Source organism: Dioscorea cayenensis, chromosome 14 (genome assembly GCF_009730915.1).
Source record: "Dioscorea cayenensis subsp. rotundata cultivar TDr96_F1 chromosome 14, TDr96_F1_v2_PseudoChromosome.rev07_lg8_w22 25.fasta, whole genome shotgun sequence".
Taxonomy (NCBI): Eukaryota; Viridiplantae; Streptophyta; class Magnoliopsida; order Dioscoreales; family Dioscoreaceae; genus Dioscorea; species Dioscorea cayenensis.
In genome coordinates, this window is record NC_052484.1 from 2,092,606 (window position 1) to 2,112,987 (window position 20,382).

The 20,382-nt window shown below is 31.7% G+C and overlaps 3 protein-coding genes across 3 annotated transcripts; 1 reads left to right on the forward strand and 2 right to left on the reverse strand.

Moving 5' to 3' along the window:
* The first annotated feature begins 2,557 nt into the window (after positions 1-2,557).
* On the forward strand, positions 2,558-5,047 carry LOC120275580 (remorin-like). The gene is made up of 5 exons (XM_039282204.1): positions 2,558-2,791; positions 3,433-3,471; positions 3,655-3,745; positions 4,477-4,558; positions 4,655-5,047. Exons 1-5 carry the CDS (start codon positions 2,665-2,667, stop codon positions 4,853-4,855), a joined length of 540 nt encoding a protein of 179 aa, XP_039138138.1. The 5' UTR covers positions 2,558-2,664; the 3' UTR covers positions 4,856-5,047.
* A 3,253-nt stretch (positions 5,048-8,300) lies between these two features.
* Positions 8,301-10,351, reverse strand: LOC120275579 (transcription factor MYB17-like). Its single transcript, XM_039282203.1, has 3 exons — positions 9,942-10,351; positions 9,735-9,864; positions 8,301-8,994 (listed from the first exon to the last, which is right to left on the reverse strand). Exons 1-3 carry the CDS (start codon positions 10,072-10,074, stop codon positions 8,358-8,360), a joined length of 900 nt encoding a protein of 299 aa, XP_039138137.1. The 5' UTR covers positions 10,075-10,351; the 3' UTR covers positions 8,301-8,357.
* Positions 10,352-11,783: 1,432 nt separating this feature from the next.
* Positions 11,784-17,557, reverse strand: LOC120275245 (DEAD-box ATP-dependent RNA helicase 8). The gene is made up of 10 exons (XM_039281767.1): positions 17,048-17,557; positions 16,399-16,459; positions 15,782-16,016; positions 15,306-15,544; positions 14,565-14,816; positions 14,295-14,475; positions 12,749-12,837; positions 12,473-12,546; positions 12,250-12,394; positions 11,784-12,052 (listed from the first exon to the last, which is right to left on the reverse strand). Exons 1-9 carry the CDS (start codon positions 17,323-17,325, stop codon positions 12,316-12,318), a joined length of 1,488 nt encoding a protein of 495 aa, XP_039137701.1. The 5' UTR covers positions 17,326-17,557; the 3' UTR covers positions 11,784-12,052; positions 12,250-12,315.
* Positions 17,558-20,382: the final 2,825 nt, after the last annotated feature.

Sequence of the window (20,382 nt, forward strand, 5' to 3'; positions counted from 1 at the left end):
ATAATAAGCATTCTCATGGATGCCACTTTAATTAGTCTTTCACTTTGATCAATCAAGCAAATTATGATTTTATAATTAAATGGATTAATGCTTTGGTTAATGCCCTTTTCATTCTTTTGTCTCACAAGTTACGCAATTATCTTTGTTTGCATTCAATGCAAGCCGAACTATATAATAATAATAATAATAATATATTCATATAAAATTACATATATACCCTTAAAAATAGCTAGTTGGATGTCTATATTCCTATGAATCATCCATTTGTATATGAGTGACAGAGTAAGGAGTAAAAAAGTATGTTTATATTTATTTATTTATATAATAATACAAATTTTATATTTATATGTATAAAATAGTCAATGCTTACATATATTCTTCAAATTGAAACTTTATTATAAAAGATTTAAGAGCTATATTTTTCTTTTCTATTCATACTTCTCTTTCTCCTTTCCAATTTTTTTTTACCTATTTATTTTTTAAATATTCCAAAGAATATAAATACGTGAGATGATTCTTCTCAATGATTATTTCCCAAATACTATTACCCCATTTATTTATGGGCTCGCTTTTATAATTTGTAATATCTATCATCACATATGGATTTAATGACTTTCCTGTATTGGTAGTCTATTAGTATTGACTGTTTTATTTATATAATCTTATATTACTCTATATGGTTGTATTTGGTTTTTTTTTTGTTACTCAAGAAAATTATAATTTATTTATTTATATTAAAAAAATAAGAGTTGAAAAATGCAAACAAAATCACTTGAACTAGATCATTGAGACTTATAACACCCCTACATGAGGGATCCGACGCTCGATAGACTCAAAATGGTCGTTGGGCCTCCCACGCTGTCGTTTTTGGGTCCCGTGACATCGCGATTTAAAAATAACATGCTATATTTTAATAAAAAATATAAAAAAATAAATAATAAATAATGTTTATGTTTATTTTGTCATAATTTTTTTTATTAATTTAGTTTCTCTATAAATAACTATTAAAATATATATGTAATAATCTTGGGTTTAGAAAGGTATACAAGCAATTAAAACCTTGTATGCCTTTTTTTTTCTTTTCTTTTTTTAATTATGACTAATAAATTATTTAACGAGCTATCAATAAATATATATATATATATATATACATACATACATGATACATTCAAACTAATAACTTCTTAATTAGCAACATATTTTATATAGATCAGATCAAAATATAAATAAAATACAACATTTTAACAGTGACATTTTCCTAACCATTGGTGAAAGTTTGGTAAACTAAATACCTACTTTATTGACTATATAACAATGCTTAAATCTTGGACCGTCCGATCATAATCAAACGGTTGGATCTCAGATGATCAATGAATCCAAATCCCAAGAAAACCCATCTTTTAAGATAAGACCACACTATTCTAAGTTGCTAACCTACCAGCATGTGGGCCCTTCTCTTTCTCAAATTTCTCACTTTTTCAAGGTCTTTTCTGAAAATTTTTCACTTTATGTTAATCAATTACTAATTTACTATTTTATAATTAAATTTATTATACCTTTTTTAGTTTTTAATTGCATTTAGGGACATTTGCTTTTGCATCCCTAAAAATATTAGTATTTCTCTTCACTCTAAAGAATCTTTTTTCTTAAAAAAAAAAAGTATATTAATTTTTTTCAAATATTTGTACCACACTACCAAGAGGACTCATTGATGCATAAACTAATATTTTGGAGGGTACATTCATAATATTTGAAACACGTGTATTTGTGTGTGTATGTATATTGACAACAATAAACACGGTTAAAAGGATAAGTATATACTGAAATACATCATTTACGGTGAATTAATATTTTTTTAAAAAATAATTTTTTTAGTTATACAATTATAAAAAAATAAATAAATATTGTTCTTTCTATATGAGAACTCGCACCATAACTAATAAATAATACTAAATATGAAGAGTATTAATAAACAGTATTATGGGGAAAAAATTTCATACTCTCACCCTCTTGCATATTTTGTGATGAGTTACCACTAGACTGTCAATAACTTCTGACATAGTTGTTTATATAACAGAGATAAATGCAATGGTATTTTGGTGTATTTTTGAGAATTATTTAATTAATTTATAAAAAAAAAGCATGATTTTTGTACGATATATACTACCAATTATTTTTTCCATAGGGGTATATATGAGAAAAAAAATTATATATATATATATAAATAATAAAAAGAAATATCTTCAAGTATGAGCTGTCTCATATCTGAGACCACCGCTGTTAATAAGGGACCACTAACAACAAATGGGCCCACATCAAGTGGGCCCAATCTCAATGCAAAGATAAACGGTTGATATTACTTTCTGCCGGCTCATCATCCAGATTAGCTATTTGCTACGATTCCGCCACGTGTCATCACATAACCTCTCTACCGTTCATCCCACTCCAACCCCAAAACCCGTTTCCCTTTAAATACCCATTCGGAAACGCATCTCAGAAACTCGTTTCCCTTTCCCCTTCTTCAACGGCTATATTTCCTCTTCCTCTTCTTCTCCTTCTTCTCTTCATCTTCTTCTCACTCTCTCTCACTCTCTCTCTCTCTCTCTCTCTCTCTCTCTCTTTCTCTTTCTCTTTGTGGAAGGGTTTTTGGAGCTTGGAAGAGCCATGGGAGAGGATGAGAGGAGGAACTTGGCTTCAGAGTTAGCAAAGGATGTGGCAGAGGAGAAGGGAGTGTTACCTCCACCAGCTGAGCAAAAGCCTGATGATTCTAAAGCTCTTACTATTGTTGAGAGTGAGATCTCTTCTTCTTCTTCTTCTTTTCAGTTCTTCTCTTCTTTTTTTGTTTTTTTTTTTGTTTTTGCCCTTTGTTTTGTTGTTTATAGTTCAATTTATTCTCTTGTTTTGAGAAATTTTGTGAAAGTTGTGGTTTTTTTCAGTGGGATTTCTTGATTTGTTCTTAAATTTTTTTTCTAGGGTTTGGTGAGGATGGAGAGATAATTTTTTTTATAAAAAAATAGATAAATAAATATGAAAATAAAAATCAAAAAGGAAAAGTGGCTTTGGTTGGGATCCTATGATGTGTTTGTGCAGGAAAAAGCTGAGAACTTTGGTGGACCACAACCTTTGCAAATTCCAAGTTCACAGTTTCAGAGAAATTCTCTTCTGTTTTTTAAAAGATTTAATTTTTTTTTTTTTACAACTTGTTATTATTAATTTGTTTAATTAATTCTTGGTTAATGTTCATGATTTGTACATCTTGCAAGTACTCTTTTTGACTGGTCTTTTGAACTTTTTCACAGCAAGCACAATCATTCTTTCTGCTACTTTATTGCACCACTTCATCATCATTTTATATATATGTTTAGATCCTTAATTTATTGTGTTAATTGTTGTCTAATTTTGAATTTTAATTCTTGTTTTGTTTTTTTGTAGAGGTTGCAGATCCACCAGCTGAGAAAATTGCTGACAGAGGTGAACTATTTGTTTTATTTATTTATTTTACATGGATTGTCTTGTTTTATAACATGTTTGTGTGATTTATGAACTACTTGTATTTATTATTATTATTATTTATTTTAGAGCATGAATTCTTAAGTTTAAAACATGTTGAAATGAGAGTTGAGGTTCATGTGAATTATGATATTGAAATTTCAGATGCTATTCTTGCTCGAGTGGAAACTGAAAAGAGAATGTCTTTGATCCGAGCTTGGGAAGACAGTGTAAAAAAACTAAAGCTGAAAAACAGGTAAAATCTTCAATTTATTGTTCTGATATTTCAAGCCTATCATTTTTTATTAACATAAAACTGTTATGTTTTTAACCAATCATGCTATGCTTTTTCATGGTATTTTATTTCATGTTAATCTCAAGCATATGATTTTCATTACATATGGAAACTGCTCTTCTTTACATCTGTGATCATATGCTACTTCTCTTGGTGTTAAACTCAAGCATACCATTTTTTTCATTACATATAAAACCTTTTTTTTTTTTGTTTTACGTTGATGATCATAGACTAGTCATGCTATTCTTTCGATGCTATTTAACTTCATGTTGATAATCTCATGAGTATCATTTTCCATTACAAATAAAACCATCTTCAACTCTGCAATGTTTGTCATGCTATTTTCCTTGATGTTAATGTTAAGCATATCATATATATATTTTTTTTATGTATATTTTCATAAACCACTCATGGCTGTTTAATTCATGTTAATCACAAGCATATCGTTTCTCATTACATACAAATCCCACTTCCTTTGACAGTGATGATCATAGGCCGACCATGCTCTGTTTTTCATGTTATTAAACTTCTTCGTGTTAGTATATGATTATGCTATTTCACTTCATGTTAATCTCAAGCATATCATTTTTCACTAAGCATAAAACCTCTGTTGTTTTTTTCATCTATGATCATATTCTAACCATGCTATGCTTTTCATGCTATATATTTAACTTCTTGTTAATCTCAAACAGAGCTATTAAGAAGATGTCGGCGATTACTTCATGGGAGAACACAAAGAAGGCATCTATAGAAGCTCAACTAAAGAAGATCGAGGTAACAAAATTTATTTCATCTCTCTTATCGACCTTTATCATTGCACATGATCAATATATCGAATATAAAGGATAATTTGGATGAATGCATGAGCAGGAGGATTTAGAAAAGAAGAAGGCAGAGTACGCGGAGAAAATGAAAAACAAGGTGGCAATGGTTCACAAGGCCGCGGAAGAGAAGAGAGCATTCACCGAGGCGAAGCGAGGAGAGGATATCTTGAAGGCTGAGGAGGTAGCTGCAAAGTACCGTGCCTCCGGCCTTTCTCCAATAAAGCTTTTCGGATGTTTCGGTGCTTAGAATTCGATCAAAACATAAAGGAAAAATATCGAAATCTCATTGAAGGTTCTCTACTTGTTTTAACTTGTGTACCACTCTCTGATCTATATTATATTGAGTTTGTTGTTGGAATTGGTTTGTTGTAGGTTGTGAAACTGATGAAATTTGTAATGTTTATGTTTGTTAATTATTGTGTGTAAAAGTGTGATGTTATATTGTTGTTGTTGTTGTTGTTGATGTTGTATAGTTGTAGTTTTTGAACACAAGGGGGTTTGATGTTGTATTTTTATTATTCTTTAGTTTGACAACTAAAATTATAACTTTTAATAAATCACTTTTATTATTAACCAATAATTATATTTATTTAATAAACTAAATTTTGCATATTAAAAAAAAAACATGTTTGATATGTTTAAAACATGTTTACTTTTAATCTGTCATATTGTAAAGGTATCACAGTAAAAATAAATGTTGTTACAGAGGTAAGCAATAAATTTCTCTTAATCGTTAAGTACCAAAAAAATTAAAGGAGAAATTTAATGGGTACAAATAGCAATGATGATATATATATATATATGGAAAAAATAATTTAGATATGCTAGTAGATTTGTTTAAAGATGTTTAATTACAGCTATGTTATTGTGCAACACTATGGAACACATTTTAAACCGTTCATGATGATCATAATCGTCATATTATCATCTAATGGTTACTATAAATATCTCTAAATTTTAGATGGGCCATACTTAAATTACTCACCCTTATATTTATATATATATATATATATATGGTTTTTTATTATAAATAAAAAGTAATTACTATATTGCACAATTAAAAGTGGAATAAACAATACTCAGATTATTGTACTTATAAATAATATACAGTAAAAAAATAAAATACATAATATTTTAATCTAAACAGTTCAATTTATTGTTTGTATAATAATCAAATAAATCACAACCATGAAACTCTTTTTCTATTTCGTTTAAAAACATACAAATCAAACCTAATTATTACTACCAGTATTTTAATCTAAACTATTCAATTTATTGTTTGTATAATAATCAAATAAATCATAACTGTGAATCTCTTTTTCTATTCCGTTTAAAAACATACAAATCAAACTTAATTGTTATTACCGGTGAACATCTACGGACGTCCTCGGAAACCCTTTTCGTGGTATATAAACCATTCATTAAGGGGGAAAACGTACAAATGAAATAGAACTATGAAGAAAAGAAACAGTAAAAAGTAAAAAAGTTACTTCACCCTTCACTGATACAGTGATACTTAAACAAGTGTAAATCAGAACAGTACTAGTCATAGTCAATGAGAAGATAATGGTCCAAAGTGAAGTAAATGAAGAGTGAGAAACACCAAACTATATAATATAATATATAATATATATAATTTTATAATAATATAAATATAAATATAAATATAAAGAGAGAGATATCTTGTCATCTTATCTCATGTGTGTGTAATTTTTATGTATGTAAATAGACTCAAAGGCTAAGACAGGACAAGAGAGGACTTGGGATGATGCATTTAATGTTTTTCAGAATGATAATGAATGCAAGCAATTGTGAGTGTGAGTGTGTGTGTGTGTGTGTGTGTGCATATGTAAAACATTTACTTGCAAAAGTACTATTATTACTTGTATTGTGCTATTTATTTTATTTGAGTATCATATATGCATTGCATGCACCACATTAAACTTTCAAAATTTATCACACGTGTGCTCTAATGGGTTAGTTAGGGTAAATATAGTTAGTTTGTAGAATATAATATCATAATTAACACTTATAGAATTTCTAAAATTGATAATTAATTTGATTAAAAAAAAATTAAAGTGACAATAATTTAAACCTGATATAGTATTATTTAATATGAATAAACGGTAAACTTGACAAATTAAGCATGTACCCATTTAACTTTTGAATTTACTCATAAAATTAGAGATAAAATAATTTAATATTTGTTTTTTTTTAAATAAATATAGACAATTATCAAATCATCAACTTTTCAGTTAGGAGGAAAATAAGAATAGTGAACTAGTATTTTTTTTTTCAAATATTCAAAAGTTGGCATTATATATATATATATATATATTAGATGGCAAATATGAACATTCAAATGTTATTTATTATTTAAGCCGGCTTATCTTAATTTTATCTGTTAGTGTTTGTATGGTGAAGATTTATTTGTAAGCATAGGTAAACCTTTGAAATCTTCCACCAATGTCAAAAAAGTACATAAATTAAAAGCAAGCATGTATTTGAAAATAAAGTTTTAATTTTTTTCAAAAGAAACTATTTTTTAGGGGCGTTATTCATGATATAAAGTATAATCAGTAATTCTGAGCATCACTTTTATAAATAACAACTGTTAAATAATAATCTAATAATTATCGTCAAACATTCTATGTTTTTAAAATCAAGACATACGTAAAAAATTTATTTTAATATATGTATATTTTCCTTTAATAATATTGATATTTTATTATTATTTTTTATCTAAAACAATTATGACTATCATTTTTGGATGTGTACGTCGACTCAATTTTCATTTTCATCAATGTACTTCACAATTTTGCTAGACAAAAATCATTTATGGCATATGATACTAAATCAAAATTATGAAAAATAAGGAAAAAAAATTATTATATTTTTTTAAAAAAGATTTTTTTTAAAAGCGACAATCTAGGAAGCTCGAGGCGTCGTATGTGAGGAGCAAACTTAGCACCGACCCACGTCCGCCTCACTGCGCAAAAGCAGTGATATTTTTATCCCGGGATCGCTTCAGCGAAGCAGGCGTTCTAGCGATGGGACCAGGATCTGCAATTGACCCAGCTGTTTGGTAAAAAAATTGCCACTCCTTTTCTCTCACAATGATATAACATATAAAACTCCATAATAACAATAACAATTATAATAAACACAAGATTTGATAAACACATGCCCCAAAAATAAATAAATAAAAATAACTGAAGACACAAACATAATAAGTAACTAGAAGATAACCAAAACACTCATGGTTTAATAGCAATTGAACTTATTACTCAAAAAAAATAAAATTAAATAAGACAACCAAAAGATCTCAAATTCAAAACCTATTAAAAATAATAATGATAAATAATCATCAGTTATAAATACAGACTCGTAGGCTCGTAGCCCAATCTCTCATTCCAGTTATAAATACAGACGATTAACTCTTGACTAAGAGTATATGAATTGAATGATTATCACATGCGCACACACCAGTCACTTGTTTTTTTTAAAAAAAAAATTAAAAAAAAAGCCAGAATATATATTTATAAATTCCAAATTTAAAATCCACAAAAAATATAATACACAAAAAAAAAAACCCTCCATTTTTAATTACTACATATCATCATCATCATCAACATCATCCCACCAAACAAATAATACAATACAAACCCTTCAAAAGCTGGAAACTCAAGTACTCCAGCTCCTCAAAAAACCACCACCAAAAGCACAAACCCTTTTCACACTGAACACTTTCATTTCATTTCAGGACTAAGTTCAAGATCACTACTTTCAAACAAAGAAGTGAAATTCCCGAACTGCCCCTGAAAAAAGCTCATATTTAAATCATCACCCGCAGAGGAGGCGGCGGCGGCGGCGGTGGCGCCGCCGGAGCCGGAGAAGTCTAAGTAGAGCTCGTAGGTGTCATCGTCGTCGTCGTCTTCATCGTCTTCGGCGTCGCCGTTGGAGCTCGAAGCGTAGCTCTTGCCCTCGTCGAGAGGTGGTGTCGCAGTGACAGGGCGGCGGAAGGCGTCGCCGATGTCGGAGTTCCACATCCGGAGGAAATAATCGGGTTCCGGTCGTGCTGCGATGAGGTCGGAGCTGGAGGCGGAGAGAGTTGGGGTTGGGGCAGTGGACGAGGAGGAAGACGAGAAGAGAAGGGATTCGCGAGATAGACGAGCTTCGGCTTCAAGTCTGGCGCTTTCCCACTGCGCCATGTGACGCGCGGAGGAGGATGAGGAGGAGTTGGTCGACGACGATGGGGATGATGATGGGGCGTAGGTGTCAGGGTTGAGGCCCATTCGGAGTAGACGCTTCTTCAGGTGAGTGTTCCAGTAGTTCTTGATCTCGTTGTCGGTTCTTCCGGGGAGTTGTGCTGCTATCGTCGACCACCTGTTTGATGGAATTCCACTGAGAATTTGAGCTCTCTTGTAGACTAAGAAATGGCAATGCTTGCATGCCTGGTAAGTGTTTGATGGAATTCCTTTGAGAAGTTTAGTGAATGTGGGATTGCAGGAGAGGTGTTTGATGAAAAGTTTCAGAGAAGTAGAAGTGCAAGAATGGTGTTTGATGGAATTCCTTTGAGAAGTTTAGTGATTTTGGGAATGCAGGAGAGGTGTTTGATGAAATGTTTGAAAGAAGTAGAAGTGCAAGAATGGTGTTTGATGGAATTCCTTTGAGAAGTTTAGTGCTTGTGGGAATGCAGGAGAGGTGTTTGATGAAAGGTTTCAGAGAAGTAGAAGTGAAAGAAAGGTGTTTGATGGAATCCCTTTGAGAAGTTTAGTGCTTGTGGGAAAATGCAGGAGAGGTGTTTGATGAAATGTTTGAAAGAAGTAGAAGTGCAAGAAAGGTGTTTGATGGAAGTCTATTGAGAACTCTCTTCACTTCAAAGTAGGAATGCAGGAGAGATGTTTGATAAAAAGGTGTAGTAAGAACTAGAAATACAAGAAAGGTTCTTGATGGAAGTGTCTACATAGAGAACTTCACTTCAAAGGATGAATGAAAGAGAGATGTTTGATAAAAAGGTCTACAAAGAATTAGGAATGCAAGAAAGGTGTTTGATGGAAAGTTTACTAAGAACTTCACTTCAAAGTAGAACTACAAATGCAGGAAAAAGAAAGATGAGAGCATACTTGTTACCAACAATGCCATGAAGCTGAATAATGGACTTTTGTTCTTCAGGAGTGAAAGGGCCACGCTTGATATCTGGCCGGAGATAGTTTGTCCACCTCAACCTGCAACTCTTACCACACCTCAGCAGACCTGCCAAACCAAAAACAAACAACCAATGAAAAACAGTAGTGAGTATTCAACAGTTGATGAAATTAATGAATGCATGCCTGCAAGTTTGGGAAGTGATCTCCAACTTCCATGACCATTGGCTTGAATGAAGTCAATTAAAATCTTATCTTCTTCAGGCGTCCATGGACCTTTTTTCAAGCCTTGTTTATCACAACAAGGAGCTCTTCCCATTGTTCACAACAGTGTGTATAAGAAACAAGCAAGAAAAGAGTGTTTGTTGTGATGATGTTGGTGGTGGTGCATTGGAGGGTGAGGAGGAGGAGGAGGGATGTTGGTATAAATGCTGGGATTTCACACCTGCAAAAGAAAAATAAGCAGGTGAGAGAGCAGGAGAAGGTGGCAGAGTAGGAGGAGTAAATGAGGTGAGGGAGAGGGTGATGGTGTGGGGTATGAGAAAAGTACATGCAGAGATTGCTTCAAAATTGAAACACAGAAACAAAGAGAGAGAAAAAAAGAGGGAAGGAAAGGGAGTTAATGTGTGGAGGAGTTAATGAGGTAGTGGTGTATTGAAAGCACTGAACTTGGGGTTCACTTTGGCTGCGGATTATTTAATGCATGTCAATGATTTTTTTTATTTTTTATTTTAGGGTGTGAAAGTGTTAATTTTTGTCTTTTTGAGAATTCCATGTAATTGTGTATTTTAATTTTTTTTTTAATAAGTATAATTAAGTGTTTATATTTTATCGAATTAGATTGTTCTAGTTTATGGTAATATTTTTATATATAATTTATTTTTATAATATTTTTTGTAAAATATTTGGTCATTTATGCTGTAAATTTCTGATCTAATTTTATTAAATATGAAGATTTAATTATATTTAAAAAATTATAAAAAATAAAAAGGTAAAAAATACACAATCACATGGACCTTCAATTGAACCGTGTATATGATCATATTTTCTAGCTTTTTGTACTTTGAGAAAATTTGTTATTTGTTATTTATTTTTCTTATTTAGTGTAAGGATAAAGTTTGGACTCTGGTATTGTACATTTGATTGATTTGATTGATTGATTGGTTTATTTATTTATCTATATTTGTTTTGCATTTTCTTTTGTTAGTGAAGGAGGAAAATTGGTGGAATTGGTCAAGTTCAGGTAAACAAGGGAAAGGTTTTGACTGAGGATTTGGTGAAAGACCATCATTTTTCACTGGTTCTGTTTGTGCTGCTCTGAGATCTTGCCTCAGCTATATTTGTGCATGCATTGAGTAGGGTTTTTAAAATTTTGGAAACTATAAATTTTTGACTGGACATATACTGAAGCTCCTCAGGTACAAGTTATGTTTAAACTTTTCTCCATTAATGTTATATATATATATATATATATTTGTGTTTTTAATAGGAGTCTGAAATAGTAAAAGTTTACTTGTTTGAAATTGATTTCAAAAGAAGAAAAAAATAAACATTCACCTGAAAATTACCAAATTTCAACTCCATAACTCCTTAAATCATTAATATATTATATACATTCTAGGGTACAAATGTTCATACTTGAATGATTTGTTGAAAAATTTTTTTATCATTGTCGTCGAGCTCGATTAATGTTGTTTAAACAAGCTAAATTCCTCGAGTAAATGCCAAAGTTCAACATAACTCAATCAGGAAGTTTATTTAAAAGGCCTAACTTGTGCAAATGCATTGATGCTTTCCATAAACTTCGACAATTAAAACATAACCTTCGGATAAATAGAATACGGCTTTTCATTCGTACTCGATATTCTATTTACCTCGAAACAAAAATGAGCATCATCAGAAGGTTATCTGCCAACCATTTTGTAAAATGTGACACAATGTTAATGTTCCCAACTTGAAGCCCTAATTAGAGAATGAAATCAGATACACTGAAAAAATCAAAAGGAATTCACGCTTAAACACATCCAATGGCTTAAGCAAACATCAGAAGGTATCTTGGATAGAAAAAGCACCTCACAATTAAAGATGTTGATTCAGTACAAACAATTCCTTGGCTGGAAAAAGCATTAAAACAGTCTTAAGCTAAAGATTCCCTACGTCGAATATGAAGAAAGACATCTAATATCAGACTTAAGGGAAAGCCGACAGCATAAATCGACATTTAAAGGGTCCACATAACGAGTTGCATGTTGTACCTTGTTTGATCAAATGCCCCGGGGCAACATGATTGCGACAACCTGGTGAAGATGGCAAAATATTAAATCAATGGCCACAAAAGGTATGTGTTGTATAGTTTCCAAGTATTTTATAAGATAGATTGTAAAAGCATAGAATAATTAGTGTATGGTGTCATGCAATTATGCAAAAGCACAGAATGGTTCATTTTATGGCGGAAATTTTGAGTAATAAATGAAAAAAAAATCTTGGTACATACCCGATAAACAGATATTTACAGGTAGGAAGGTCCTCGAATTTATTCATGATGCTATTACCGAATGTATCACCTGCAGTAAATAGCCTGGTCAATCTGTGGAGGGATTTGCTTGATCTCTGTTCCAAGTTCTTGCTCGATCCTATACCTGTGATACATACAGCTCCAGAAGTTCAAATAAATTCCAACCGGAAATGGTATAATGCTATATGGCAACTCTACTCACAAGTTGAAACGATCTTCGTAAGTGATCAGGTTCACTGCTAAACCAAGATGGCCAAACCTCCCTGATCGACCAACCTGAAAAGTAAAAACATTTAAAAAACCATTTGCGAAGTGAGCAATATAAATAGATCAAAGAGTTCAACATCTGTGACATAGTAGGGATCAACTTGACAATCATAGCTTTCTATATGCACTACAGTGGCAAGTGAAGATATGTTCCAATACAATAGGAAAACACGAGTTAAACAAGAAATATTTTAAGGTACAAATAGCATACCCTGTGAAGATATGTTTCTGCATTCTTTGGAAAATCAAAGTTGATGACAACATTAACAGCTTGTATGTCAATCCCTCGAGTAAACAGATCTGCAATGAAAAGTTATAAAATGAACCAGATAAATTAACTGGCTTATATTAAAAACCAGAGCCAACATTATTAATCAACACTCAGTGTACAAGCTGTATTTAACATGCATTATGCGTCACAAAGAAAATAACAAGTCATGAAGAATAGTTATAGACGCAAAGAGAACAGCACACTACTCATGTGAGGAAAGACCATCCTCACCCCAAACCAGACACCTAATGGCACAAAAATAAGCTCATGGTTTGCTGAAAGAGCTTTTACTATATGACATTAAAATTTAAGATGGCACTGGATGGCAATTTTAAGTGGCTTGCCTAGGAAGATAAAAGACAGTAAGCACACCCTGAAATGATGGCAACATCTAGGGCAATTTGACAAGCAATGAACCATTTTAAACTTTAAGTCCCACGCTCATATTGCATTGCAAAGTGAATCAACAATAAAGCTGCTTTGAAGAATTTTCTTCACAGATTATGACTACGAACAATCCACTATGAAAGCTGCTAATATCTGATAATCAACTTGCCTTAGTTCTTTGCTAGTGTCCGCTTCACAAGTGGAAGCTAAGTGTTTATTCTTGTTAGGCATAAAGTTGGAGAAGAGATGAACTGTTGCACATGATAAGAAGGTTTTCCCAATCTTGTCATGTCAGTGATATGAAAGTCTCCAATTACCACCGCAACTTTTGTTAAATACACTAATACTTTCAGGAAAATTCTAAGTGACAAGCTATACATACACGTATATAAAACATATATCTCTGCCAAATCAACATGAAAAAGTATAAAGTAGGAAAAACAAAATAAGTAGCAACAAGCTCTTGCCAAGCTTGTATATAACGCAATAAGAAAACAAATTATGACGGTTAGTTTTGTCGCAAATGAAATGAGCTAGTGGATATGCAAATCAATAGTTTGTAACATTCCAAAAGGACAGTAAACTTCCGGTGGAAGCCATGCACAAATTCTAACTTATCTTAGGCTGCATTTAGCTAGTTGTAACTTGTTAACTAGATTTGAAAATCTAAAAATTGAAACAAAATCCAGTGTTTATTTCTAAATATTTCACTATAGCACAGTATTTTAGAAATACCAAATATTTTCCAAATAAGATTCGAAAATTGAGATTTCATTCTCTATTTGTGATTGTGACTGGGATTACTCCTTTATTTATAGTCAGCCTACTAGCCATATTTTTCATTAAAAACTCATTCTCTCTAATAAAATCAGGGCTATCCTCATCTAGCAAATGAAGAGCCTTCTTCCCATGTTCCTGGTCCATCTATCCACCGGACAGATTTCAGAAGTCTCGACCTTTTTTAATTGCATCCTATCATAATCTTTTTGAATAAGACAAGAAAAAATTGCTTAACGATGAAGTTTCTAGCAGATAAACAAAAAAACAACAAAAAGCTAAACAGAAGCAAAGAACAAAAGGCGAAACATAAATTCTGCACCTGTGCACACAAGATTTCTGCATGCCCCATTACGGAAATCATGGAAGACTCTATTCCGGTGATCTTGCAACATCTTGGCATGAATGTAAAAGCACGAATAACCAAGTTCTGTAATCTTCTTTGCCAACAATTCCACCCGGTTAACCGAATTACAAAATATAATAGACTGATTAATTTGAAGCTGGAGAAGATAAAATCCGTGAGTCGATTATATCGCTAACCATGGAAGCAGATGCAAATAATCGCTAATTATAGCTTTCTATGACAAACCTTTGAGAAAAGGGTATTTAGACAGTGAACTTTTTGCCTTTCTTCTACAAAAGCATAGTATTGTGTTATACCCTTAAGGGTAAGCTCATCCATAAGATTAATCACGTAAGGCTTTGGTAGATATTTGTCTTTGAATTCCTTCACAGTTACAGGAAATGTTGCCGAAAACATTAAAACCTGCCGGCTTGCTGGAAGAAAGCGAATCAGCTGCTCTATTGAAGGCTGAAATTCTGGAGACAAGAGCTTGTCTGCCTGTGATGGAAATATGCATTTTAGGTCAGAAAAAAAAAAAGCAAGGAAGAACTTAAGCCATATAATTAACAGTAACATCTTCCCTCTATCAATGGGCTCAAAACTTAAGGTTTGAAGTTTTTCTTTAATAGTGAGGCCCACAGGTTCTGAGAATACATCACACAAGAAATAAAATGAAATCTCAATCTAGCACATCTCACAAATAGCCATAAAACATGAATTCAACTAACGACAACAGCCTTTTTTCCTTTTCTCCTTTTCCCCCCTTAGTAACAACAGCCTTTACAACAATAAGTAAGACAATATGGCACACAGGATACACAAATGTTTCAGAACTCCACAAAAATTAAAACCAATAAACCACAAGTCAAAAGTCTGCTGATCACTAAACAGAAGTGGACTCATCCATGGGTAGTTACATACTTACATGATTTTTAATTTTTTGAATATTAAGTTAATAATTTGAGAAAACTAAGTGCTTGAACCAACCTCATCCATTATAAGCATGGAACAATCTTTCAGCACACAAACACCTTTTTTTGCAAGATCAAGAATGCGTCCCGGTGTCCCCACAAGTAAATGAACAGGTTGATACAAACGCATGATGTCGTCCTTCAAGCTTGTTCCTCCAGTAGTGACCATGACCTGAACCTGTAAGTGTTTGCCAAGCTCTTTGCATACTTGAGATGTTTGGAGAGCCAATTCTCTAGTTGGAACCAATATGACAACTGATACCACAGATACCAAATAAGTCTTTAGGATCCATACATGCAATATATAAGTGAAAGCAAGTAACCACAACTCTCAATGTGCAGGGTAAATCTAATTAAGACCCAAGGAAAAAAAACATAATGCTTAAGCTAGGTGTGCACATGCATATATGATGCAAAGCAACAGTAATCCCGCCATACGGCAGAAAAGGCTATTTAAGTCAGCTCTGTAAAAAAGGAAGTCCAAAAAAGAACCTTGAATAACATTGTTATCTTGATCAATTTTTTCCAAAGCAGGGATGCAAAATGCAGCTGTCTTCCCAGTGCCATTTTTAGCTCTTGCAAGTATGTCACTCCCGGTCAATGCAATTGGAATGCTTTCTTCTTGAATAGGAGATGGTCTTTCAAATCCCTTCTCATATATTCCCATAAGCAACTCACGTTTCAAAAAATAATCTTCAAATTCATTACCCTTTGTTGCAGTAACATCCTGGACAAAATTAAACCAGCATATCAACATACCATCAAAATACAAAGATTGCATAAAGATGCAAATGGGCAGTTAAATTATACCAAAAACAAGCTCAGTTCATGAATAGCACTATAAAGCTCAAAAACAAAAATATACATAAATGGTCAAGAACTTTCAGCATAAGAGTTTAAAAATAACTAATATATCTTAGGCATAAGCGCTTTCCATGCAATTCTTAGAATATGCAAGAAAAGGCCATATCGAGGCAATATCCATCAACAGGGAAGGTTCATATCACATATTGATTAAACCTTCAGAAATGAGCAAACCCAAAAAAATAAAAAACACTAGATATGCCTCTAGTGCATATGCATTATTATATTATAACTTAATACTTTACCTCTGTCTTGTACCGTGTGTCCCGTGGTGGAATTTTCAACTGAGCCTTCCAATCCTGAGAACTGAAATCATCAGAGCATTAAAAACATATTACTGCTAGAGAATAGTTCCATTCAGGGTTAAAAATTAAAATTCCAAATGTGTTTCCAGAACTCCAAATACATCCTCATTTCCCAGCACCATTCATTTATAAAAAAATATCAGCCAGTAAACAATCTTCATTGAATACAGACTTCTACTGATGTATATGCATAATTAAAGCAATAGCAAAAACATATAACCTTCTAGCATGAAATATGCATCAATCATATAAACCACATTCAGCAAAAAGGATATTCCACATCCATATTCAAAAATCATTGCCAAATGTTTAAAACAATAGTTAAGATAACCAAAACTCTAATAAAAAAAGAAACAAATTTTTATATGGTAGCCATAACAGAAAGGGGAAAAACAGTGATATAAACTGATGCCCTAGCAGAAACCTTAGCAAGAAGAAGCATACACCTCCATGAATTCTTCCCACTTTCATCATTGTTCATTAAATGAAAATAAGCAATTAATAAACAATTGAGAAAACATCACCATTTGATACGTACCGAATAAATACACAATAACGTCACAAAACATCAAGGATTGGGATATCTCACCTCGCATCAATCGCATCAGACTGAACGGACTTTGCTGGTTCATTCCTACCCGAATCCTCACCCATTTGATTCCTCCTCAGCCATTGCTGCTGCTGTTGCTGTTGCAGCTGCTGGAGGCTCTGGTACTGCTGGTTCTGAGCCGGATTCTTCTGCACATACTGCTGCTGATGCTGCAAATGCTGCTGAGGAGCGATCCTGCCATAAAAATTAGGGTTTTGGCCCTGATTTGCTCCCCGCCCATTCCCCATTCCAGGAGGAAACCTTCCTCGCGGATCCATCAATGCAACCTCTCTCAAACTCCAACAAAACCAACAAAAAACCGAAAAACTACTTCCGATCCCGAAAACCTAAGCTGAATTAGAGAGCACAGAGACCAATACGAGCTAAATCGAAGAGATCCGAGGGTTTTCGAACCCTAATTTGGGGAAATCGAGGGATCGGAGATCGCCATGACGCGCTGGATTTGAACGTTTCGGTGGGGGCATCGCATGATATGTTTTTTTTTTTGGGGGAAAATCGAGAAGATGCGATTAGGGCATCCGAGATTTAGACAGGGTGTTAAATGACACATATGCCCTCCTCATTTTCTTTATTTACATATCATTTTTAAAAAAATTTAATCAAAATTACATTTTTTTTTCATAAAATAAATAATATACTAAAAATTATTACTCTCTCAGTTCCTTTTTACTTGTCATGTTTTGAATTTTTTTTATTTTACTTGTTATATTAAAAATTTTGCGCAGCATTAAGTAATTTTTTTTCTAAATTTATCTTTTAATTTAATGTACTTGTACAATTTTCAATAAATTACAATCAATTTAGTGGAGTTTTAAATAGGGGTAGTTTTAAAAAGTAATAGAATTTTTTTATAAAATATAGGTAATTAATTAACTATAACTAATTTTTTTAATCAGTGTAAATTAAATAAATATGACAAATAAAAAACAACAACGGAATATTATTTTATATATATATATATATATAATGGGGTGTGGTTGTTCATATTATCCACATCAATTATCACATCATTGCCACAAAATGATAAAAAAAAATAAATATTTATATATTAAAATTCAACAATAGTCTTGAAGGAATGCTCATTTTCAATTATAAACATTTCATGATATATATATGGGAAAATTATTTTTAGCCTCTGAAAGTTTCAAAAACATCCCGATGAACCGCTCGACATTTGAATTCTACGGGACAGTCCCTCCTTTTTTTAACGGTTCTTTTTCAATCTCGATAGTTTACTTTTCAATTAATGCGACTTCTCAGTTAATTTATTCTATTTTTACAAATGACGTACTTCCCGCTTAAAAATATATAGTTTTCATTTAACATAGCGTGTTTTTGTTTTAATCACATAAGTTTTCACTTAATACATAACACATTTTGCGTTTAAAAATTTGACTTTTTCCGCTTAAAATTATGGGTTTCTGCTAAAAGTTGGTGTTTTTCGACTAATCACATAAGTTTTCACTTAACATATAAGCACTTTGCGTTTAAAAATTTGACTTTTCCAGCTTAAAATTATGGGTTTTCGCTTAAAAATTTGTTGTTTTGCTTAAAAATGGAGAGTCGCTCGGGTTAACATCCATACTTTTATGTCAACATCAATCACCTTTATGTGCGGGCACGTATGCGAAAAATAACACGTCGAGAAAAAAGAAGGGACGCTTTTAATCTTTCCAAAGTCAGTGGGATTTTTTTGTGAATACCTGAACTTTGGAGGGACTTTTTTTTATTTATTTCAGGTATATATATATATATATATATCATAAAGTTAATATATAGCATTTTACAGGGTATAAAAAAGCAAAACAAAACTTATTAATTCATATTGCAATCCGTTAAAATAAAAAATGTCTATGATACTAAAATAGTACAACCATTTATTACTTAAAGTGATTTTTTTTCCAGAAATACCTCATTAAACTCTATAATGCAGAGAACATAGGTATAGTCCACCAGTGCTCACTGGTTCTCATGTGCTTTATATTTAGATGTTCGAGTCTTTCACAAATACACATTTGGGACATCTTGTAATAACAACACTAATTACTTATATTCCTCTCCTGGAGTTATATAGCTTTAACTCGTAAATATACATTTTAGACCCCTATGGGAACAATAGTTCCACATGTTTTTCCCCAGGTTGTATAGCGTATTACTAATAACTTAAGAGAAAATCAATTAAAATGATATTAATAATTAAAAATGATATCAATATGTCGACTGATTTATCTAGTCTTTTTTCTTCTTACTAAAGAAAAGTAGAATGAAAAAATTCATATGGCCCACCCAAATAGTTAGACTAATGATTTTTTGTTGTAATATATCAAGTAAATATAAAATATTTTATTGGGCGGTAAAAAGGTAAAAAAAAAAAAAAACAATTGATTGATGTTGGAATACATTTTTTATAAAGAAAGATGTGCATGATGTGAACATATCCTTTTATTTGGTAAGAGATTAGCTTGAATGTTAAAAAAACATAATGGATCATTCACCATCATAGATCTTATATATTATTATATTATTAGATTCCAATTTGGGCTAAGATGGTGGAAAAGTTCCTTTTTTTCCATTTATGTTAATTAATGACCATGTTGTCTAAATAATTTGAATATATTTTGTAGTTTAATATCAAGTAGGAACTTTTGCATATAATTATATTATATACTACATTTATATGAAATAAATAAATAAAACTTGGCTTATTTTTGTCTTCCTTATTCATTTCAGAGATATTATCTCTTTGTATTAATCACAAATAAAAATATTTCTATACGGGTATTTTCAATATAATATACATAATTATATATATATATATATATCATAGTATTAGCTATTTATCCAAATAGATAATTATCCAAATAAATAATATTATTTAGGGAGTTTTGCAGGTGTACCCCTAAATAATTTTAAAATTGCATATTTGCCTCTAAATAATACATATAATTGCGTATATACCCTTTGGATCCGTTAACCAATAGCAGATCTATAAAATGACCATTATACCTTTTGCATGCATACCTTTGAAAAAAAAAATTTATTGTTATGCTTAAGATGTACAAAGGTTATTTTAGACCTTTTGTATATCTTAATCCAAATTATAATTATAGTTAATAAAATTTGATTAACTTCTGTTAACGAAATCTACCGTAATTACATATATTGTTCAAGGGTATATACAATTATGTTTTTTCTGAGGGTAAATATGCAATTATAGAATTTTTGAGGGGTTTATAACCAATTTTAACTATTATATTTATTGTACTTTTGAAATTACATATAAACCACAAGATCATATTATATTTGGCTTTTAA